This window comes from Macaca mulatta, chromosome 14, assembly GCF_049350105.2.
Source record: "Macaca mulatta isolate MMU2019108-1 chromosome 14, T2T-MMU8v2.0, whole genome shotgun sequence".
NCBI classification, from domain to species: domain Eukaryota; kingdom Metazoa; phylum Chordata; class Mammalia; order Primates; family Cercopithecidae; genus Macaca; species Macaca mulatta.
In genome coordinates, this window is record NC_133419.1 from 90,135,941 (window position 1) to 90,161,397 (window position 25,457).

Consider the following 25,457-nt stretch of genomic DNA (forward strand, 5'->3'; position numbering starts at 1 on the left):
TATTCACTGGGAAAGAGGGCCTGGTGGTGATTTACGCTGATGACAACCATTCCTCACTATGGAAAAAAGCGAGGCTTTCTCTGCTCTACTTTTATTCAGTAGAGTATTGTAAAGATTTTACAGAATGTCAGAGCTGGATAAAAGTTCCATATAATTATAGGAGTGGAGAGAGGAGAGTCTCTCTTCCTCTCATTTTTGAGCAAGAGCTGTACATTTTCCAAGAAACTTTTTTTTTTTTTTTTTTTTTTTTTTTTTTTTTTAAGGCGCCTCTCGAAAGGGGCCGGGTTTCCTTCTCCTGAAGGGAGATGTTGCCTCTGGCGCGCTCCGATTGGTTCAGTTCACTCTAGAAACACTGCTACCGGGGAGAAACTGGACCCCAGGGTCGGGAGCGAATTCCAGCCTCCAGGGCTGATAAGCCAGGCATTAGTGTAAGAGAGACTTTACCCCACCGTGGTGGGCGGAGGGCGCGCAGTGGAGCAGCAGCACAGGCGCGGGTCCCGGGAGGCCGACTCTGCTCGCGCTAAGATGTGGAATCTCCTGCACGAAACCGACTCGGCTGTGGCCACCGCGCGCCGCCCGCGCTGGCTGTGCGCTGGGGCACTGGTGCTGGCGGGTGGCTTCTTTCTCCTCGGCTTCCTCTTCGGTAGGGGCGCGCCTCTCCGAGCAAACCTCGGAGTCTTCCCTGTGGTGCTGCGGCGCCGGGACTCGCGGGTCGGCTGCGGAGTGGGGTCCCGTTGCTGGTCTTCCCCAGGGGCGGCGATTAAGGTCGGGGTAATGTGGGGTGAGCACCCCTCGAGTTAGGAGGAGGGTAGCTGGGAACGGTGCAGGGCTGAGTTCTCCACAAGCTGCTTGGAGGACAGTCACTCAGGTTGAGGGTAGGACAGAGAGAACCTGAAACTAGGCGTAGGAAGGTTCCACGTGCTGGAGGCCCTGCAAGACAAGGCACTTTTAAGGGTTTAGGACGAGCGCCAACCTCTGAGGGCTGTTGAACCAGGCCGCCCAGGGAGCTGCGCACCAAGACTTGTTTAAGGTTTTTATCGGGTCGTACTGTTTCAGGTGTACGGTAGAATTCAGGACATTACTGCAAAGGAAGTTTTTTTTTGTTTTGTTTTGTTTTGTTTTTTCTCTCAGTGCATTCTTTCTTCCTTGGAAGTAACAGAGGCAAGTTTGGGAACTGTGTGAACCAGGTCAGCGATCCGGACAGATCTCTACCAGCAGGTCTTTTGAGGTTTTTCCTGTGTACTGATTTGCAAACTTAATCCTACTTTCTAAAAAAAAAAAAGCAGAACAGCACAGGCGAGCTCAGACTCCTTTATTAAATTCCAATTTTGACTTTGCCACTTTTTAGTGGCCTTGAACAAGTTACCGAGTCCCTCTCAGCGTTAGTTTCCCTATTTTATGATGAGGATAATATTATCTGCAAATTATTGAAATAGTAAAGAATATAGCATGTAAATCTCCTAGCACAGTACTGGGATTTTCGCCACTTTATTTCTTCTTTTACCAAGATGCTCCTCATTGGACTTTAATGCACAGGACTAGTCTAAGGTATCACCAGGTAGTTCACTCCTGCTCGGAATTCTTGACCCTCTTTTGGGATTTAGAAGAACAGAGCATGGACCAGATAGGTTTAAACAAATTCAGTTCATCTGGGGGTGCTAAAAGATTTTTGAACCACACACTGTGCTCATAACATTCTTCATCTCTTAAAAGGATTTTAGTCTTCCTGGTATTGCCCTCACTTCCGTCCCTGTATTCCCTGCTCGGTGGCTGACACAGAAGAGTTCTTTATTGATGCCCGCCCCGCACCCCCTAGGATTCTCTGCTCTCCCCTCCCGCTACAGGCCTCCATCCTCTTTATCATGTTCATTTTTCAGATCTCAGTTCAAGCATCTCATCCTCAGTGTGTTGTTTCTTGATCCCTCACTCTAATCCAAGTCTTTTTGTTTTATGCACAGGTGGAATCTTATTTCCGTTTGCATCCAATCATGTATTTTAATATGCATATATATATGTATGTCCATTTGTATGCATGCGATTAAGAACTAGCATAATTATAATTGGAAAGCTCCATGAAAGCTGGTTGGGTGCTAATTTTGTAACTATTTTATTCCCAGATCCTGTAATTTCTCTAAATAAACCCTGGAATATTGCCTTATCTCCTTCAGGTTAAAAGCCAACTGTAAGGTCTAATGATTGCAGGATCTAGCTATCCATTGCTTCTGGCTGCTTATGCATGCACTGGATGTCTGGCAGAGAGGTTGGGTAAATTGCAGTTTCATTGTAGCTGTCTGAACTTGGATTTCTCAAGCCTACTTCACTGGAAACACAAACTCTCACAGCAGTTTCTTGTAGTTTCAGAAACAGAGAAAATTAGAAGTCTGAATTGCCTTCAACACTTGGAAATAATTTATATATTTGAAATATATTCATGGTTAATTCATCATAAAAATGTGTTAAATGCTTATTCTGAGTCAGCAGAGGAAGATAGAAGCTTTATGAAGGTAGAAGGTGGATCTCCTTTTTGCCTTCATTTTCAGAAGATCTTGTTCATACCCATTAGTTGAAACATTAATGTCATTTTATTTTGGTACTCATTATCTCATAAAACATTTCTTAGAATAACAGCAATACCTATCATTGATGCTAGATAAAAAATATTTTTCATTTGGTTTGTAACTTAAAAATCTGTTTGCATGATTTTTTTTTTTCAGTGAAAGTAAGCAAGAGAAATTAAACTTCAGGAAAATCTCAATGCCAGAAGTAATGTTGATAATTTGTGTTTTACAAATGATACATACAACAATAATGAATAATAAATCCTATCTATAGGCTCATATCTCATGCCTATTTTTGGATGTATTTTTCAGGATGGTTTATAAAATCCTCCAGTGAAGCTACTAACATTACTCCAAAGCATAATATGAAAGCATTTTTGGATGAACTGAAAGCTGAGAACATCAAGAAGTTCTTACAGTAAGCACTTTCTCAAAAGTTTATATGGACAAGTTGTTAGAAAAATTTATCATTCTGTTTTGGTCCAATATTTTATATATAGGAACTGGCCTTTTTTCCTTAAAGTTTTATTTATTAAAGATCTTGTATCACATTTCATCTGAGGAGGACTATACTTTCAGCTAAAGTTTGTCATTACAAAGGTTTAGAGCAGGAGTCAGCAAACTTTTTCTGTAAAAGGGCCAGCCTTTGTAGGCCAGCTGATCTGTGTCACAGCTAGTCAGCTCTACTATTGCAGCACAAAAGAAGTCATAGAAAATACATAAACAGTCTGTCAGTTCTGATAAAACTTTTCTTATGGGCACTGAAATTTGGATTTCATATAATTGATGTGTCAAAAATATTATTATTTTTAAAACCGATTTAAAATATAAAAACTATTCTTAGCTTGTGGACTATACAGAAACAGTTAGTGGGCCAGATTTGGCCAGTGGAACCTAGTTTGCTGATTCATGCTTTAGAGAAAGATAGTGCATTTCAGTTAAAAAAAAAAAAAAAAAAGGACTTTGAGTTAGAATTGAGTTTGAATTCTATCTTTGCCTATTAATACTTTAGATGAATACCTAAACTTTCTGAGCTCTCTTTTCCACATCTGTAAAATGGGAATAATGATCTTCTTATGATATGAATGAAGTCAAAGAGCATATATTTGGCATATTTTAAAAACTAGTTCCCGACTTCCTGAAATAGCTGTTTCCAGTGTAGAACAAAAGAGATAAATAAGTAAATTGAAAAAGCAACTGAAAAGAAAATACTTATATAGAATTACTATATATAATTGATTAGAATACTTTTCCTTCTCTTTCTTTCTTTCTTTCTTTCTTTCTTTCTTTCTTTCTTTCTTTCTTTTGTTTCTCTTTCTCTCTTTCTTTTGTTTCTCTTTCTCTCTTTCTTTCTCTCTCTCTTTCTCTCTTCTTTCTTTCTTGATGGAGTTTTGCACTTGTTGCCCAGGCTGGAGTGCAATGGCGTGATCTCGGCAAACTGCAACCTGTCTCCCAGATTCAAGCAATTCTCCTGCCTCAGCCTCCTGAGTAGTTGGGATTACAGTCATGTCCCACCACACCCAGCTAATTTTGTATTTTTAGTAGAGACGGGGTTTCTCCATGTTGGTCAAGCTGGTCTCAAACTCTCGACCTCAGGTGATCTGCCCGCCTCGGCTTCCCAAAGTGCTGGGATTACCAGCGTGAGTCCCTGCACCCAGCCCAGAATACTTGTTTTTTTCAAAGCATGAGATCCTTTTGTGAATTTTTACAAATTGACTTAGCTCATGTGTCAAAAAATACTTGAAGTCCTTCGAATGATTGCAGGATTCCCTGGTGAATAAAGGTTGTAATTCTAAAAGACCATTTTACACACACACACATAGGTGTGCATAGATGTGCACACATATAATCATACAAACACATATATATTTGTATTAATTACAGCAGAATTAAAAGTATAAATAAAAATTGATAGGATAACTTTGAGGTCTTTGAAAGGACCTTTTAAATGTGAGACTCTGAAGCTCGAACTTCTTTATCTTTGTGGAAACTCCTCCTCTGCGCTTTTTCTACTATAATAATATATAGTAGGTATAATAAAAGTGGAGGTCTGGCAAGGTATGGTCTTTACTCCTGGACAGAGCTGCCGTTCCAGCTTTCTTCCTTTCCTAATGTTAGTGGTGGAAGAGATGCAAGTTACTCCAATTTACTGGTAGCCTATCCATAAAGTCAGTAGCAACTTCAGTCCTTGCTTTTTCAGAAGAAGGAATTCAACTCGGGGCAAAAGCAGAAAAAGAGACCGAGGCAAGTTCCAGAGCAGGAATGGAAGTTTATTTTGAAAGGCCTTCTAACAGGAAAGAAAGGAAGGTACGCTTGGAAGAGAGCCAAGCAGGCACATGAAGGTGAGAGGCCAAGTGCCCCACTTAACTGTGATCCTAGGACTTTTTTAAGCTTGCCTCTTTCCCATGATTCTTCCCTTAGGTTGGGCTGCCCTCATGTGCACAGCCCTGCTAACCCTTGGGAAGTGAGCGCCCGCAATGTGTGTAGGAAAGTATACACAGGCCCATCTGAGGCTCTCTTCCTTTTTCTGGTGGAGTGTACCCGGAAGATTATACTACACCATTTTTGTCTCTAACGCGCATGCCCAGGAAGTTGCTTCTCCCTGGAGTGTGCATTCAGTTAACAGTTTGGTGTTAGCAGGTGGGGACCATCAAGAACTGGCCTCTCCCTGACACTGCCGAATCATTTTTAGAGACAATGCGATAATTACTGAACCGAACAACACAATGAGATAATTGCTGAACCAAACAATCACCTGACATTCTAGTGGGTCCGGGGGAGAGACCTCTCCTGCCTTGCTCCTAACTACCTGTAACACTAACTTGTGACATAGATTGACCAACAAAGAAGAAAAATAAATGCCTTTCTTTATTTCTCTTTTTGGACCGTCAAGCAAGATTAAGCACTCAGCTTCTTGTTTATTCTCCATGTCCCTAACCAAGCTCCTCTACCCGGATGATATTCAGCATAAACACACAAAATAAAGAAATTGAAAGAATTCCCTCTCATTCCTCCAAGGACCACAGAATCTCCAGAAGCCTCCTAAACTCTCTAGATTTCCAATTTGCCATTTGTCCATCAGAGAGCTTTTAATTAAAATATACCCATGGGTCAGGGACTATTAAAGCCTCTGACCTTCCATCTTGTCCCTCTTTATAATCCTTTGTTCTGCTCGTAAAAGCCCCCACTGTTTCTGAAATATCTGCCTCAGTAGTGAATGGGAGGATTAATGAGGAGCATTTTTTTTTTCATTCTGCCTTGAGGTACAGGGTTGTATGTGTTTTCCCTTCTTTGAAAACATCCAGTTGAATTCACAGATCTGTTTACCATTTTGCATCTCTAGAGGGATTTTTCCTTTTCCACCTTGTTTTGCAAGATAAGATTGTTTTAAAAGGTGTTTTAGACTTTTGGTCTCAGAATTTTACTGGTCTGTATTTGAATACAGATATATAGGCCCAATGAAATCACATATTAAACTATACTTCTCAATTTTTTCATCACTTGAGATGTGTGTCACAAGTCATTTATTGATACTAGAATATCAAATTGTGTTTAAAAAAAGGTAAGAATAAGAATTTACACATTTTTCAGAATAGCAAAAATCAACTGGTAGATCTCTGTCAGACTGGTTTAAATATGTTCCAAGTATTGTCACATTATCTCAATTATTATTATTATTATTGTTTCATTTTTCAGACAGGGTCTCACTCTGTTGCCAGGCTGGAGTACAGTGGCACAATCATAGCTCACTGCAGCTTGGAGCTCTAGCCTCCCTAGCAGGTAGCACTACAGGCACATGCCACCATGCTCAGCTAATTCCACATTTTACTAAATGCGTTCAAGTCATCTTTAACTCTTGGAAACATTGCCAAATTATTTGTAAACAAGATGAAATGTACTAAAACAGAAATAACAGTAGCTCTCTTTAAGGACTGAGAAAATGTAGTCGAGCATAGTGGCTCACCCATGTAATCCCAGCCCTTTGGGAGGGCAAGGCAGGCAGATTCCTTAAGTTCAGGAGTTTGAGACCAGCCTGGGCAACATAGCGAGACTCTGTCTCTACAAAATATTTTTTAAAATTATCTGGACATGGTGGCATGTGCCTGTAGTCCTATCTACTCAGGAGGCTGGAGTTCCAGGTTTTAGTGAGCTATGATTCCACCACTGTATTCCAGCCTGGCAACAGAATGAGACTCTGCCTCTCACAAAAAAAAAAAAAAAAGCAAAAAAAAATTGAGATAATGTGACAATACTAGAAACACATTTAAACCCAGCCCTACAGAGATATATAAACAGAATTTGGCTATTTGGGAAAATTTGTAAATTCGCATTTTTTTAATTATTATTCTTATTTATTTATTTTTTGCAAAATTTGATATTCTAGTAGGTTCAACAACTTGTGACACAACATCTCAAGTGATTAAAATCATTGAGAAGTGCTATTTAATACACAATCTAATTGAGCCTCAAGTCTTTGTGAAGTAACGAGATAGTGATGTTCTCCCCATGTACAGATGAGAAATTCAAGACACAGCTGGGGTTACCTACTGAGTTAATGATAACACCTGTATTATACCACTTACAGGATTTATGCTAATTATTTTATTTAGTATTTGCAATGGATCTTTTTTTCGTACTAATCTTTTCCAGGACGTGTTTTGTTCAAATGAGTGAGTGCCAACCCTGATAACAGCAAAATGTTGTTTCCTAGTTGGTAGTGACAAGACTGTTATAGGAAAATTCACTTATAGTAGCATAGCCTTATAATGATTTTCTCCTGCTTTTTTGTGAGTAGGTTCAAGATTCTCCATAGTAATTCCTTTTGCTTGTAGGGACAGAGGTATAGCTGGCACTGGGGGAAATCTGCATCCTACATTAGTTACATTGCAGTTTGTGATTTTTGTAATATTCAAGAAAATAGTGACATGTTGGCTGTTTTTCTGTCTTCCCTGCAGGTGCTCACTGATAAGGGATAGAGACTCCTTAGCTGCTCTTATGTTTGTGCTCTTTTTGTTACAATATTTTCCATATTAGAAATTCTGTGTAAGATAGTTTGCCCCTAAACATTTACCAAATGAGGATTTTAATACTATTTTTATAAATACAATTTAAATAACTTTAATATAATTATTAAAAGTAAACAAGTTGCAGGAAATTCCAGTTTTACAAAATTGAGTTACTTTAATTCATTGTTGATTCACCAAATGAAAAAAATTAAAACACATGGTAGAATGAAACTTGAAACTGGGATTATCATAGCCGTATTGGTTATTAGTTTTTTTTTTTTTTTTAAGTCATCATAAGGATGGAATTATGTTGATTTTATAAAACTACATATTTAAAACTAGAAATTTATGAAGTTCCAAAAGTTTATGAGCTATATATATATATATATATATATACATATTTTCATGCTACATAATATCTTGTCATATATTTAAGGGCTTAAGTTAAAAATACTAACCAATGAGCTCTTCAGGGAAACAAGAAATTTCCCAGGAGGGAGAAATTTAAAACAATCAAAAGCACCAGAATCTAAATATATTAAATGAGAAATTAGTCTACTGAAAATATTCCTGGTAGCCAAATTTTGGCCACATAATTTCTTTGTTAAAGATATTATTCTTCAGACTAATTACTGTCATTGATTTTAAGTGTGTTACTCTGTATTATAGATGAAGTGCAAGAGATTCATTCTGAACTTGTGTCAGTATGTTCAGATTATTCTTTGATGAAGATACTTTATAAATGGTTGCTAGTCAACAGTTTATCGCTTGTGTCTAATTCTCACTATTTAAATAAGTGTAATTATTAGTAATTCTTGCCATGTCACACCTTGGTCTTTGGGATAAAATATTTTTGTCTGTTTCAATAATTTACACAGTGATATAGACAGATAATTCCATGTAAGTTCCAAGAAGTATAGGTCTTAAGAAAGAATTTATTAATCTTTATTAATCTACCATATGAGGCTATAGTCATAGGATTACACATAATGATACAAAGATCAATTTCTCCAATTTTTCTCTTGATTTAGTACAAATTAGAACATAAAAATTTCAAAGCAGACTTTGAAAATCTATTTCATGCAATAATAGTACCACTTTAATGTTTTAACATACCACATTTCAAAGTATTTTTGTGTAACTCTGCTTTATTTTGTTGATTTGGAATAAAAGTTGATTAAACATTAATATCTAACCAGTTTCAATTTTTGTTCACCAGTAATTTTACACAGATACCACATTTAGCAGGAACAGAACAAAACTTTCAACTTGCAAAGCAAATTCAATCCCAGTGGAAAGAATTTGGCCTGGATTCTGTTGAACTAACTCATTATGATGTCCTGTTGTCCTACCCAAATAAGACTCATCCCAACTACATCTCAATAATTAATGAAGATGGAAATGAGGTAATAAATAAACAAATAAATAAATAAAAGAAACATTGCCCCCATTTATTCTTTTTCAAATACTTCTATGAAATAATGTTCTATCCCATCTCTAAATATTAATAGAAATCAGTATTATTGGATCTTGTGAATACCTTTAATATCTTATTATCCATGTCAACTAATTTCCTATGATGTTTGAGTTTTATGTGTTTTAGAAAGATTCTGAGAAATTAATGCTTGATAAGAGTTGCTGTTTTCTTGTTTTTAGTACTACACACTAATATCAAATATGATATACTTGTGAACTTACAAGCATAAAAAGAGACACTTTATAAAAGAGATTCTTTTTTTTTTTTTTTTCAGATTGAGTTTCACTCCTGTCGGGCAGGCTGGAGTGCAGTGGTGCCATCTCGGCTTACTGCAACCTCCACCTCCCATGTTCAAGTGATTCTCCTTCCTCAGCCTCCTGAGTAGCTGGGATTACAGGTGTGCACCACCATGCCCAGCTAATTTTTGTATTTTTAGTAGAGATGGGGTTTTGCCATGTTGGCCAGGGTAGTCTTGAACTCCTGACCTCAGGTATCCACCTGCCTCAGCCTCCCAAAGTACTGGAATTACAGGCATGAGCTACCGCGCCTGGCCAACAGATACATTTTTGATATGTTTAATTTATAAAGACACTGCACAGATTTGGAGTTGCTGGGAAATTCAGGGATCCAGTATGCAGTTTGACCCAGCAAGTTTTTATTGGTACTTAATGATTATGTCTCAATTGATCAGGTTGAGCTCTGTGCGAAGAATTTGTGTGTGGACATTTGGAGAGGACAAGTTTGGAGGCAAGGTCTTTAGCATGGTATTTAAAGAATTTGCAACCTTGTCTGCAAGTTGGGGCATATACTTAAGAAACAGGAGACAATGCAGATAAATTGATATATTTATTATGATGATATGTTCAATATGAAAGATCACAAAATATAACATACATTCATCCCTACTTAACATACCTTAGTTTTAGAGCTACCGTATGTAGAAGAGTCCATTTCAATTTAGGTAACTTCCTTTAGTCCTTTTATTACTGGGCACTCTTAATTACTATAGCTTGAAATATGTCCAGTTTAATCAGTGAACTGAAAATGTCATGTGATGTAAGTACATATTTAATTTTTTTTCATTATAGGTCAATAACCTCCTTTTATTGACTAATGAATCAGTCTCTTCTTAATGATAAATATGTTGTTATGTTTTACAGTCAGTGATATAATTCCATACCGAATTTCCTAATGTGATTGGAGCTTTTCATATTAACTGCTGTTCTCAATTATAGTAGTTAACAATATAACTTTAAAAAATATTATTAAGCCAGGCGTGGTGACATGTTCCCCTAATCTCAGCTACTTGGGAGGCTGAGATAGGATAATAGCTTGAGCCAGGAGTTGCAGACCAGCTTGAACCACATAGCAAGACTCCACTTTAAAAGAAAAGAAAAAAAAAAAAAAGAAAAACAAACAAAAAACCCCTAAAATATATTATATTTAAAATGGAATACCATTACACATCATAGAGCCTCAGGTTGTTAAATAAGGGGTGGCATATCTATACTGTTAAATACCAAGGGGTCTTTAAAATATGTTCCGAAAAATTATTTAAAGATATAAAATATTGACAATGTTAAAAAGTATACATATGCTTAAACCTCTGTTTTGATCTGTCAAATTTGGGAATTGTCTAGGTACAATGTGGAAAAGAACAAACATATAATATATTTTAGTTTATTTTTTTAAGGTGGAGTCTTGCTAATGTTGTCGTTTTTTTCTTCTTTTTTCCTTCCTCCTCACTTCCCAGTTTTGATTGTATCATTGATTATTTTATTGCATTACTTATTTTTGTATTATGAGCATTCATAATGTTACCAAAGCCTTTTAGAGAGTACAAAATGAATCATGTAAAAGTTTCATTTGGGAAATTTTCCGATAGTGTTAGATACCTAGTTTCTTAATTTTTTAAAATTACACCGTTAGTTCTTTTTTATTTTTATCCAAGTTATATATGTACATAATCTCACAATGTACATATATATATATACTCATATATGTACACAATTCTTCTGAGTGCCTTGCTTTTTCTCTGTTTTCGTCTTTCCAGAGGCAATCATTATTCAACTATAAGTTCATTCTTTTGATATTTACATCTATTTCTGTAAACTATATGCTTATATGCTTTTATTTCAGATGCAGGCATTATCTATTGACATTGTGACAAGTCAACTCCCTGTTCATCCCTTGGCCCCAACCACCATGTTCTCTTACTATCTTCCATCTCCCAGTATAATTTAATTGGTATGAATAAAAATTCACAGCTGAGCTATGTGGTAAACTGTGATTCCTTTTATACCCCTACACAAAACAGACAAGTTCTCCATCCTATAGGCAACAAATATGATTAGTATTTTTTTTGAGACGGAGTCTCGCTCTGTCTCCCAGGCTGGAGTGCAATGGTGCGATCTCGGTTCACTGCAAGCTTCACCTCCCAGGCTCACGCCATTCTCCTGCTTCAGCCTCCCCAGCAGCTGGGACTACAGGCGCACGCCGCCACGCCCGGCTAATTTTTTGTATTTTTAGTAGAAACGGGTTTCGCCGTGTTAGCCAGGATGGTCTCGATCTCCTGACCTCGTGATTTGTCCGCCTTGGCCTCCCGAAGTGCTGGGATTATAGGCGTGAGCCACTGCTCCCAGCCAAATATGATTAGTATTTTGTGGATCCTATCAGAGTTTTTTATTTTTTATTTTATTTATTTATTTATTTATTTATTTATTGAGACGGAGTCTCGCTCTGTCTCCCAGGCTGGAGTGCAATGGTGCGATCTCGGTTCACTGCAAGCTCCACTTCCCGGGTTCACACCATTCTCCTGCCTCAGCCTCCCCAGTAGCTGGGACTACAGGCGCCCGCCACCACGCCCGGCTAGTTTTTTTGTATTTTTAGTAGAGACGGGGTTTCACCGTGTTAGCCAGGATGGTCTCTATCTCCTGACCTCGTGATCCGCCTGCCTCGGCCTCCCCAGAAATATTTTTAATGTATACAGAGACATTGTTTCACCTTTGATTATGCAGAAATAACATACCATAAAGATTGAACTATGTATTGACTTTATGTCACAAAATGTAAACAGAAATTGTAAACTAATATTGTTTTAGCTATACTCAGAATATATAATTTGAGGCTACTAGTGCATTTTGAAAAGTAAAAAATACTCTAAGACTGAAATATAATCTATCTTTGATAAAGTCAGCCAAAAAGTCATTTCCTTGACATTAAAAAACTTTTCTTGTTAGAATAGCTCATAAACTTGCTTTAAAATTCAGTGTGGCATAGTGGTGCTGCAAAATTGATTACCATAAAAGCAAATCAAGTGAGACAAGTTTGAATATTCCCTTGCCTGAAAGACATGCTTATATAACGACTTTGTTCCTTTATTGATTTTTATTGCACCTCAGCATAATTTTTCTTTTAGTCTTACCTAGTGATTCAGATGAGTTCATATGTGAATCACAGAAAAAACATGGGAAATTCAGAAGATGTGGGGATTTGGCAAGTAGTAGTTGATATGGTTTCATTTTAGCTTCTATCAGTCGCAGAAAAGGGAAATAACTACTGCTCTAGTTAGTACAATGTAAAATCTGCCCAGATCCATTCCTCATCTCCAAATCCCTCCCATTTGTATTGCTGCACTGAGCAAGACCTATACAATAATGTTGAAAAGAAGTTTTGATACCAGATATCCTTAACTTTCTTCTGGTCTTGAAGGAAATACCTTTAATTCTTTTTCACCATTAATTATGATATTTACTGTTTTATTTTTCTGGTTATCTTAATGTACATCCTTTCCACGTATACTAAAATTTTTTGCTATATGGATTTATATGAAACACATTTTTCTTTGAGATCAGCATGCAATTTTTCTTTCTGGATCTGAAGATGACATTCAGTGATATTCTAATGTTAGAATAATCTTACACTTTTTGAACTTGTAATATTAGCATTAGAGTTTTAAATTCATATATTGATATATATTCTGTTTATACTCATAGCATGTTTAGTCTGTGTGTTTGCAATCTGTTTGTTGGGCTATAATTTCAATATTATACTTGCCTTCTAAAATGAGTTGGGTTTTTAATATTTTCTGAAATAGGTTTTGTTGTAATTAAATTATCTTTTCCTTTAACCTTTCCAACTCAAGGAAAACCAATTGGCCTTGACTCTATTGTGGAAAATTTTAAACTACTGGTTTAATTTCTTTATTGGTTGTTATATGACTATTTTATGTTATATAATAATTTTTATTGTTTGTTAAATGGCTTTATTGTTTGTCATATGATAATTTTATGTCATATAACAATTTTTATTGTTTGATATATGACTTTATTGTTATATGGCTAGACAACTATACTTTTTTTTTTTTTTTGACTGAATCTCACTCTATCACCCAGGCTGGATTGTAATGGCATGGTCTCAGCTCACTGCAATCTCTGCCTCCCCAGTTCAAGCAATTCTCCTGCCTCAGCCTCCCGAGTAGCTGGGACTACAGGCACATGCCACCACACCAGGCAAATTTTTATATTTTTAGTCGAGACATGAGTTCACTATGTTGGCCAGGCTGGTCTTGAACTCCTGACCTCATAATCCACCTGCCTCGGCCTCCCAAAGTTCTGGGATTACAGGAGTGAGCCACCGTGCGTGGCCGATTTTCTTTTTCTTTCTTTTTTTTTTTGAGACGGAGTCTCGCTCTGTCGCCCAGGCTGGAGTACAGTGGCCGGATCTCAGCTCACTGCAAGCTCCGCCTCCCGGGTTTACGCCATTCTCCCGCCTCAGCCTCCCAAGTAGCTGGGACTACAGGTGCTCGCCACCTCACTCAGCTAGTTTTTTTGTACTTTTTAGTAGAGACGGGGTTTCACCGTGTTAGCCAGGATGGTCTCGATCTCCTGACCTCGTGATCCGCCCGTCTCGGCCTTCCAAAGTGCTGGGATTACAGGCGTGAGCCACCGCGCCCGGCGTGCGTGGCCGATTTTCTAAAAAATGTATTCTTATTTCAGTTTTTGTAAGTTTTATTTAAAATGCATTTTCCATTTCATGTAAGCTTTCAAATTTATAGTATAGTTGTTCCTGGTATTTTCTTATCTTTTTTAATCTGTTCGGCATCTGTAGATGTGCCTCTTTTTGATAATTGATATTATTTATTTGTACTTTTGCTATATTATTTTCTTATTGCTCCTGAGAGGGATATGTCGAATTTACTAGTGTATCCAAATAATAAAATTTGGCTTTGGCAATCTTTTCTCATCTATCTTTGCTTTATATTTTATTAATTCTGTTCTTGTTTTATAATTACCTCTTTTATCTTCTTTGTGTTTACGTTGCTGTTCTTTGTAAAATCCTCAATAGAATGCTTAATTTACTGATGTTGAGTCTTTCTTCATTTCTAATATGAGTATGTAGAGCCATAAATTTTCCCTTTATCTTCCCTTTCCACTTCAACTACATCTCATAAATTTGGATTAGGAGTAGTTTAGTTATGATTAGCATCTAAATATTTTTTAATTTCTGTATTTTCTTCTTTGATCCTGGAACTATTTACAAGTCTTTTTTTACATTCTGAATGTAAACATTGTTCTTGTTGTTTGTTTGATCTGATCTCTAAATTGAATATATTGAGATCAAATAATGTGGTTTGTAGGACACTAATCCTTTGACAATTGTTGAGGCTTCCTTTGGAGCCTAATATGTGCTCAATTTTTATAAATGTTCTGTGTTTCTTTGGGGAAAACATGTAATTTGATGGTTGTTTGGGGTAATATTTTATATTTGTACATTAGTTTGAGTTTGTTTATTATTTGGCTGAAATCTCCATTATCCTTAACGTGCTCTCATTTCGTCTGCTTCCTTTATTAATTAGAAATAAATGTTAAATTATCTCACCTCACTATAGTGGTGTCTATGTTATATTATATATATAATTTATAATTTCATAAATTTATGTTATCTATAATTTGGGGACCTATTGTCATATGTAAACAAAATTAGAATTGTTGATGAAATGACAGACTTACACTTACGTAGTAGCCTTCCTTATCTCTTTGTAATGTTATTTGACTTTGCCCTAAAATTTTTTTTGAAGCTAATATTTGTTTGGTATTTCTTTTTCAGTTTTGTTACTTTTAAACTTGCCTAGGTTTATTTCACTCCTTGTCAACTGGTACACAGCTAATTTTATTTAGTCTGACATACTATGCTTTTTAATTATTCTTTTTTCCATTTTCATTTTTTATAATTCTGATATACAATATTTAGGTCACTTTTACCTTCCTCTAGTATGAATTTTACTCTTCCTTTTTTCCCCTAAAGCTTTGGTGTCATAATTCAATCAATGTTTCTACAATATATAAACCTTAGAATACTTTCACTTTCGTTATATATTCCCAATTTATATGCATAATTTTAATTCAATCTTGTTTCATAAACTTGAAAACTATGTTTGTTATTATGATAGTAATACATTATTATCATATACAGTCCTCATTTAATTTTTACCACACATTTGCAATATCTTTCCTTTCTGATTCTCTTGCATCATTTTAGAGATTCTTTTAGAGGCTTCATTTGTTGTATGGTATTGTTTTGTTTATTGAACAATATTGTTTACAAATGTTCTTTGTTTTAAGTGAACACCTGTCAACCCAAAACTGTTAAAATTTGGTGGAAAAATGTGTTTTTCATATTCATTCTCAAAGGAAGAATGATTTTGTAGGACACAAATTTGCAGTTTGACAGTAATTGTTGCTCAAAACCAGGGAGACAATATTGTACTGAATTATGGATTCCATTGCTACTGGTTTTTTTTGTTGTTGTTGTTTTGTTTTTTTGTTTTTCTTTTTGAGACGGAGTCTCTCTCTGTTGCCCAAGCTGGAATGAAGTAGTGTAATCTCGGCTAACTGCAACCTCTGCCTCCCAGGTTCAAGCGATTCTCCTGCCTCAGCTTCCCAAGTAGCTGGGACTAAAGGTGTGTGCCACCACACCTGGCTAATTTTTGCATTTTTGGAGAGGAGGTTTTGGTAGAGAGGAAGTTTTGCTCTGGAACTCCTGACCTCAAGTGATCTACCTGCCTCAGCCTCCAAAAAGTGTTGGCATTACAAGCATGAGCTACCGCACCTGGCCTTAACTTTTTTTTTTTTTTTTTGAGACGAAGTTTCGCTCTTGTTGCCCAGGCTGGACTGCAGTGGCGCGATCTTGGCTCACTGCAACATCCACCTCCCAGGTTCAAGTGATTCTCCTGCCTCAGCCACCCAAGTATCTGGGACTACAGGTGCACCATGTCCCGCTAATTTTGCAATTTTAGTAGAGACAGGGTTTCCCCATGTTGGCCAGGCTGGTCTTGAACTCCCGACCTCAGGAGATTCACCTGCCTTGGCCTCCCAAAGTGCCGATGTTACAGGCATGAGCCACCGTGCCCAGCCTGGCTTTAATTTTTATTTAAATTTTAGTTCAATATCATGTGTATGATACATACCATAAATACAGTCTTTGCAGCTGTAATTTTACTCTGTTCTTTCTGTTGGCTCTTTTCCATAGTACTTTGGAGGTGTTTGGTGATTTTGTGGCTCTGAGTTCTTCTCCCTTAGAATTTGGGAATTCTTTAAAGCTAAGTTGAAGACTGATTCCTCCTGATCATTTCTCTTAGGCCCCAGGGAGCACTACAAACCTGGCACTGCTTTAAAATAAATATTTTAGCTTGAGGCATACTGTATAAATAGTGAATGGAAATTTGCAGGGTTATGAATTATCTGGAACCCTTTTTTCCTGCTTTACCTTAAGCCATTACTTTCCATGGAGCAAGTTTATTTTGAATTTATCCTTAACCCTGAAGGATTTTATTATTATTATTATTATTATTATTATTATTATTATTATTATTTTGTCACCCAGGCTGGAGTGCAGTGGCGGCAATCTCCGCTCACTGCAAACTTGCCTCGCAGGTTCAAGTGATTCTCCTGTCTCAGCCTCCTGAGTAGCTGGGATTACAGGCACATGCCACCACGCCCGGCTAATTTTGTGTTTTTAGTAGAGATGGGGTTTCACCATGTTGGTCAGGCTGGTCTCAAGCTCCTGACCATGTGATCCGCCCACCTTGGGCTCCCAGTCTCCCAAAGTGCTGGGATTACAGGCATGAGCCACCGTGCCTGGCCAGGATATTGTTGTACTTAGACCAGCTTTATGCACAGTCTTCTGCTAGATTCCATTATGTGAACCAGTTTTAGACTAACTCCTGAATCCTTTTCATGGGGCCATAGTCTTTGATAGATCCACCTAAGGCAAAGCCAACTTCCATGCTGCCTCTGAGGATTCTTGCTTTCATTTTATTTTTTTGCTTCTGAATATTCCTTACTATTTTTTCAAATTTAATTATAAACTTAAAAAGACATGTATTTGGTTCAGTGTTTTTCAATCTTTTCAGTGCATATGCTGTTCAGAGAATCTAGATATGGCCAGTTGTGGATTCCCCAATCATGTACTTTTTTAAAGTAAATTTAATATTTACTCTGTTCCTAGGTAATTATCTAAGCACTATTATAATGAACGAGATTACCAAACAAAGTTACTTTGTATTTGGGGATTAAAATTTTTCTCCAAAATCAAAAGCTAGTCCTTACAAGTTCTCTCAAGAAATTCATGAGGTTAATTTACTTCTAACCTTCTGTGAAGCAACTACATATTTAGGCTTTTATTTACACTAGCTTGGTATGTATGCCACTTACAAAAAATCAATTTCTAATTCTTCCTTCTATCAGTATACAGGTTATAGTACACAATATTCCTTTCGGAAGAGTATCTTTTTACCTCTTCTGAGCTTTTCTTTCTATAGTACTTACTAATTTCTGATTGTTGTTTTTTGTTTGGTTGATTTTTAGTTATTGGTGGGGGTTTTTAGCTTTGTTTCCTTGAATAGATCTTACCATTTTGAGGACAAAGTCTGTGATTTATTCATCTCATGAATTCCTCACAACTTCTAGCACAGTGCTGGGTATCTGATATTATCATCAAAATCCTGAAGGATTCATTCACCCTCTACTGACATAAAAGATAATATGCATTTGTTTATGTTTGATTATAGTAATCAAACTTTAACTGATTTACTTTTGATTATAATATTTTGTTTCTTTAGATTTTCAACACATCATTATTTGAACCACCTCCTGCAGGATATGAAAATGTTTCGGATATTGTACCACCTTTCAGTGCTTTCTCTCCTCAAGGAATGCCAGAGGTAAAAACACAGTGCAACAAAATAAAAATGACAAAAAGAAGCCTTCCTTCACTTCATACATTCAGCCAATAATTAAAGGGTCATAAAGGGACTTTTGATGTAATCCAATTAATTTTTTCCACATTTAAGTAATGAGAATGTCTTAGTAAGAAGGAGGAATATTGATTATATTTTATTCATAGTATTTTTAAAGATACAATTTACTGCAATGAGATGCACAAATCCCAAATGCACATTTATTGATTTTTGACAAATGCCTACATCTGGATGATCCACACCCCATCAATGTACAGAATATTACTTTTACATCAGAAAATTCCCTTATGCTTCTTCTTAATCAGCTCTACACACCCCAGAGGATATCTTTCTTTGACATTTTTGCCACCATAAATTAGTTTTGCCCATCTAATTTTTCATCTTTTTGTTCAGTCTATCTGTGTTTTCCTTTTTGAAACGAGATTCTTAATTTTGATATTGTAAAATTATTTTCCTTATGTTTTTGCACACTGGGCTTTCTTTATTAATATTCTCCTTCTTTATTATTTACAGTGATATAACTGCATCACTTATGTATACCAAAAATTAACAATAATTTTTTATTTAAAAATAGTATTAATATTACCAGATTGAAGCTAAACAGAAATGACCAAATAGTATATGATAGCAGAAAGTATAATGAATCAATTTAATTTAAAATAGGTAAAAAATATAAATTATACTTTAAAAATCTTAAATGAATGTGATCTCTTGAAGAAGTTGAAGTGTGAAGTGTGAAATTGAAGAACACTAAAATGTACTGAGCAGTGAAAAGATTATGTATAAAAACACAGGTTGACCGGGTGCAGAGGCAGGCGGATCACCTGAGGTCAGGAGTTTGAGATCAGCCTGGCCAACATGGTGAAACCCCATCTCTATGAAAGATACAAAAAAAAATTAGCCAGATGCGGTGGCACACACCTGTAGTCCCAGCTACTCCGGAGGCTGAGACAAGAGAATGGCGTGAACCCGGGAGGCGGAGTTTGCAGTGAGCCGAGATGGCGCCACTGGATTCCAGGGCCTGGGCGACAGAGGGAGACTCCGTCTCAGAAAAACAAAACAAAACAAAAAACAGTTAAACCGTTTATGTTTCTGGATGAGAAAACATCATGTTATAGGGAGAAGATTACACCTAAATTAGTGGGTAGGTTTACTACATACCCAATTAAAATCTTCCAAATAATTTTTGGACTTGACATTACTATTAATCATAAGAAAGAGTTATAAAGATCATTGTCTCTTATTTCCTTCAAATAGACTTAAAATCTTCCAGATCAATGGCTAAATAGAAAGAGCACACATGTTGTATGGGTTTGCTGTTTATGTTCAAATATCAGATGAGTTTGCTGATCGGTGTTCCTCACTGGATCATCTGTAACCCAGTGGAGTGTTAATTCTTTCAAAACTATGTGTGTCCATATGTGTGTTTAAAACATTTCACGGGCCGAGCGGCGGTGGCTCACACCTGCAATCCCAGCGCTCTGGGAGGCTGAGGCGGGCGGATCATGAGGTCAGTAGATCGAGACCATTCTGGCTAACACGGTGAAACCCTGTCTCTACTAAAAATACAAAAAAGTTAGCCAGGCGTGGTGGCGGGCGCCTGTAGTCCCAGCTACTCGGGAGGCTGAGGCAGGAGAATGGCGTGAACTCGGGAGGTGGAGCTTGCAGTGGGCCGAGATCGCAACTCCTGACCTCAGGTGATCCGCCTGCCTCCACATCAGGCCCACCTGTTTTTTTATACATAATCTTTTCACTGCTCAATACATTTCAGTGTTCTTCAGTTTCACACTTCACACTTCAAGTTTTTCAATAGATAACAGTCATTTAAGATTTTTAAAGTACATTTCATATTTTTTAGCTATTTTAAATTATTATTTAAATTTATGCACTTCAGCCTGGGCGACAGAGCTAGACTCCATTTCAAAAAAAAAAATTCACGATTTCACGATCAGTAATCTTTGAATTTACGTCTGAATCCTGTGGAATAGGAAATATGGGACTCTGCTTTATGATGTTTAAAATTAGCAATTTGCAGTGTTGATAAAATATAGCCTATTCTAGTGGTTCTCAAGCTTTAGTGTCTGTCACAATAATCTGGATGGCTTTAAAACACAGATTTTGTTTTCCACTTCCTAAGTTTAATGGGGTGGAGCCTTAGAGTTTGTGCTTGTAACAAGTGTGATATTGTTTCTGAGGGTTCAAGGACCATCTTTGAGAATCACTGGTTTTGCCTCCCAATTCTATCTGTATAAATAAGAGTTAGGGAGATGGAAGCTTAAGGAAACAAAGAAAATTCCAGGCTAAGAGTGCAAGATTCTATTTATTCACAGTCATAGAACAATGGATGGTACAGTGTAAATTGTACAAGAAGGTCTTTGTCTAAAAACAAAGCTCTTTTCTAACTCACAGTGACAACTTGCATTTGAAAAGTGCTGAGAGGGAATATCTGTCACACTTGTTTTCATTTTCAAAGTTTACTCTCATTTTTAAGCTAATATCTTTTTCAGCTTTCTCTCCCTCACAATTTGTTTTGTGAGGATTGCTGATATATCAAAGGACAGCCATATTTAGAGACATTTAAAGGTATAGTCTCCTCAAAGTTATATTAAGGATAAATTTCATGTAGGATACTTACACTAAAAAAATTATTTTGCTGAAATCAAATTGGTTAATGACTTTGTAGCCACAGTTAAAATAGAATAAGAGTGTGCTCCAGAGAGGGCTAACAATGATAAATCAGAAATATAGTGTTGTGATTAATAGTGCATTATGTTGCATTGGTCTTAGGAAGAAATACAAGAGCTAAATGTAATCCTTTTACATTTAGGCAAATATTCAAATGTCAGTTTCCCAATTAGATTCACATTTTATTTAATATTACACCCACTTAAGCTCCAGTTCACCATTTGTATACTCTATTTAAATGCTTTTTATTTTTTTCTATACTACTTATCACCTTTTAATATAATGTATGCTTTGCTTAGTTATTAAATTTAATGCTCATTATCGTATTGTCTCATCCACGTTACAGGAAATCCCCAACTTAAGATGGCTACTTAAAATTTTTTGACTTTATGATGGTGCAATAGCCATACTCATTCAATCCACTTCTCAACTTACCATGAGGTTATGTCTGGATAAACCCATTATAAATTGAAGATATCCTAAGTCAAAAACACACTTTAGACATATAATTATTTTCAACTTAGGTGAGTTTAATAAGACGTAATCCCATTGTGACTGAAGGACGACCTGCAGTGTAAGTTCCTTCAAGGGCAGAGATTTGTTGCATTACATAGGGCACTGCGTAACACATGATAGATCTTCACCAATTTGTGAAATGAATCCTAGAATCAGCTTGGAGACAATTCTATTTTAATATCTCATATATATTTGTTGTGTACATGCTATGAAAAATGTAGTCAGAAAGGGAAACAATAGCCAAAATAAAAATGATAGGATTTTGGAAATCATCTGGGACAGGGCTTTCAAACTGGGCTGTGTAAAGACTTTCCAAAGGCAAGCATGACAAGGTTTTAAAGAGATCAGTTTCCAGATCATCAATTACCCTGTGTACTTTTTCATGGTATTGAAAGCTAGCCTGTCATGTGGTCCTGCTCCCTATTTACAAGCATTTTCATCTTATTTTACAAATGAAAAACATCTCCCACCCATTCTAAGTCAATATGAAGCATTTCTATGTGTTGTAAAAATCTCTGGGGCTCCAAAAAAAGAGACAATTAGAAATATTGTTTTCAATGTTAAGATAACGAATGATTCTAACAGCTGGGTAACAAATTCTTAGCAATTCAAAGTTTACAATTGAGCAAAATTAAAGGTAAACTCAATTGAGTTTCCAGCTAATATCATTAAAATACACTTGTATGAAAGATCAATTTGTGATTTTCAGATTATAACTTGAAAGAAGTTTAAATAAGTTAGTGACAATTCCATAACAAATCTTTCATTCCTATCCCAGTTTTCTCAGAACTTACTGTAAAAACAGTAAATGTAAATTGAACTGTTGTTGCTGATCCATCTCATTCTAGCAATAATTTGTTCACTTACTGAACAAATGTGTTAAGATAATGCTTCACTGTCCCACTCATTGCATTAAGATATATTTCTAATCAAGTATTATGGTTATGCATTATTTATAAGAATTGCAATGATGTTGTTAGATTTAATTTGATACTACTAGTAATTACAATTATAACTTTATCCTTTTTTTTTTTTTTTTGAGACTAAGTCTTTCTCTGTCGCCCAGGCTGGAGTGCATTAGTATGATCTCAGCTAACTGCAACCTCCACCTCCCGTGTTCAAGAAATTCTCGTGACTCAGTCCCCAAGTAGCTGGGATTACAGGCACTTGCCACCACACCCAGCTGCTTTTTATGTTTTTAGTAGAGATGGGTTTTCACTATGTTCGCCAGGCTGGTCTTGAACTCCCAACCTCAAGTGATCTGCCCACCCCAGCCTCCTAAAGTGCTGGGATTACAGGCATGAGCCACCATGGCTGGCCTATAATTATAACTTACTCCTGAAGCTGTTTCTTAACACAATCTGTCACAAAAATAAATACTTCTTTTAAAAAATTGACTTATATAGATATACTGATTCAAGGAAATTTGACAGTGATTAATAAAAGACTTTCAAGCATACCCATATTTAAGGTAATAGATTCTGGAATGAAATTTAGAATGCTAGTTGATAATTATGGAGTGTTCTCTTGGGATCAACATCTGTGAGGAGAGCTGGATTAGGCAGAGGGAGAAGTCACCCTGCAATGCCAGCTCAAGGATAGCCTTGGCTAAGCCTATAAGGAGGTCTGGAATAGTTTCTCAGAATTGTCCTATGTTAGACTGAGATGTCCAGGTCTGTATACCCTCACATCAATCAGTCACTGAATGTGTGGCATTCTAGGAAGGGACATAACCTTGAGCAAGGGGGCTGTCTATAGCTGAGGCAATCCTTGAAGGGGCTGACAGATGAAGGTTGTCTGCAGAGAGCCTTCCCTGCAGCTGGAGCAAAAAGTCCCTCATTGACCGTGAACCTGGACAGCTCATCCTAGTGCCCAGTACAAATATATTTTACTTTACAGTAAAATTCTGTGGAGGAAGGTGGACAATATACAAGTTCAAGAAAAAAAAAAGAGATGACAAAATTTTGACTGTAAAGAAGAGCATGTTCATGTATTTTTTAAAATTGATGATGTTGAATAGTAAATAAATATAGTTTTTAAATTCCTTTGGATTGATATAAAAGTTATATACAATTTCATCTAAAAATGTTAATATTTATAGTAAGCCAGATATTGCATGCTTTGCAGCTACTTAAAGGTATGATAAAACATTTAAAATTTTAGATGAAGGGGTACATTGCCAACATTAATTTAGGGAACAGGTGAGCAAAAAAAGCTTGGAAGGTCACTGATTTAATCTAGCAGGTCATTTAGCAAATGAGAATATTGAGACTCAAATATGATATAAGATTTGCACATCATCACATTAATGATTGAAATTAGACCTATAAACCAGTGATGTTACCTGTCTATTTTTCTTTACTTGGTAGTTGTTAAGAACCATTAAACTGCTCCCTGTGAACACACTCTGAAGAAAGGAAAGATCTCATTAAGGGCTTCTGAGCCTAGGGTATCTGGACCCCTTCAGGTTGCGTGCCGCAATGTGTATATGTATAATACTTTTCTGTGGGAGAGTGCTTCTGTAGCTTCAGCTTCATAGCCACTAAATGTGGGACAAATACAAACAAATATTACTTAATTCATATACTTCTAGCCCATCTAATTCCATTCTCAATTTAAATTCATTTTTCCCATGAATCTCTTCTTCGGAGCTCATACATTTCTGACCCTCTTGTGTGCTCTAACCTCCTCCTTCTTTCAAAAATGTCCAACAGTCCCCATGCAGAAAAACCTCCTTGTTTTACATCTGACTTACATGAAGTCATTCCTGATCTCAACAGGGCGATCTAGTGTATGTTAACTATGCACGAACTGAAGACTTCTTTAAATTGGAACGGGACATGAAAATCAATTGCTCTGGGAAAATTGTAATTGCCAGATATGGGAAAGTTTTCAGAGGAAATAAGGTAAAAAATCATCTTTTTTTCCCCTCCCTCATAGTGGGTTTTACATGTGTAGAATCATTTTCTTAAAACTTTATGAATACGATGATTTTCTTGTATTCTGTGATGTGCCCATGTTACAGAAAGGTCGGCATAAAGCTTACATTTACTAGGTTATCTCCCAGAGTTGAATTTGATCATTGGAATTTGGCCAGTGCAGATGGTTAGGGTGAACAGAACAAATTTTTCTGTGCTTACAGGTTATGCCTGTGGCCTACAAAGAAACATGCACTGGGTTTATTATTAAGTTTCAGTATTTTTGTTTTAAATATTTTCTACAAAAATATTTACTAAATTAAATTGTAGTATGAATTGTTATAAATAATGAGGGAAAACAGTTTACACATAGCAAATTTAAATATTACTGTCATTTTATTAGTTAATAAATATATTTTTCTTTTTAGTGGGAAATTAACTTTTAAAAAATTCCCTTTTGACTATAGAACAAATAGGAATTTGGCCTGTGGGATCTACTTGCTTATTATACTTCTAAGCTAGAGGAAGGAAAAAGCAAATACTCACTACCACTAATAAGAACATTACCAAATCTGACGCTCTGAGGATTTCTGGAGCTTATAGTAGCAAAAAGAAAAGGGAAATTTTCTCTGAGATATTCTTTGTCGTAGGCCTAATGACAAAAGTTTGAAGATAAAGTTCTACTACTTATTTAAGTGTAATATTGAAAACTGATGTTACCGAATCTGGAACAACCAGTTTAAAATAAAGAAAGACACTGTGTTTTCTAGGTTAAAAATGCCCAGCTGGCAGGGGCCACAGGAGTCATTCTCTACTCAGACCCTGCTGACTACTTTGCTCCTGGGGTAAAGTCTTATCCAGATGGTTGGAATCTTCCTGGAGGTGGTGTCCAGCGTGGAAATATCCTAAATCTGAATGGTGCAGGAGACCCTCTCACACCAGGTTACCCAGCAAATGGTGAGTGATCAATCCTTGAATGTAACAGGAAACTTAACATTTGAAAGAGACTTTATTATAGAATTTCCTTTGGCACAATGG

At 36.4% G+C, this 25,457-nt stretch overlaps 1 protein-coding gene across 1 annotated transcript in view; it reads left to right on the top strand.

The window, feature by feature from the left end:
- Positions 1-373: 373 nt before the first annotated feature.
- The window catches only part of FOLH1 (folate hydrolase 1), a 66,061-nt gene continuing 40,977 nt past the window's right edge, over positions 374-25,457 (top strand). Inside the window, exons 1-6 of the mRNA XM_015115393.3 lie at positions 374-643; positions 2,871-2,976; positions 8,784-8,970; positions 18,163-18,264; positions 24,282-24,407; positions 25,190-25,376. Of these exons, the coding sequence (XP_014970879.2) occupies positions 526-643; positions 2,871-2,976; positions 8,784-8,970; positions 18,163-18,264; positions 24,282-24,407; positions 25,190-25,376 (826 nt within the window). The 5' untranslated portion in view covers positions 374-525. The remainder of the gene's footprint in view (positions 644-2,870; positions 2,977-8,783; positions 8,971-18,162; positions 18,265-24,281; positions 24,408-25,189; positions 25,377-25,457) is intronic.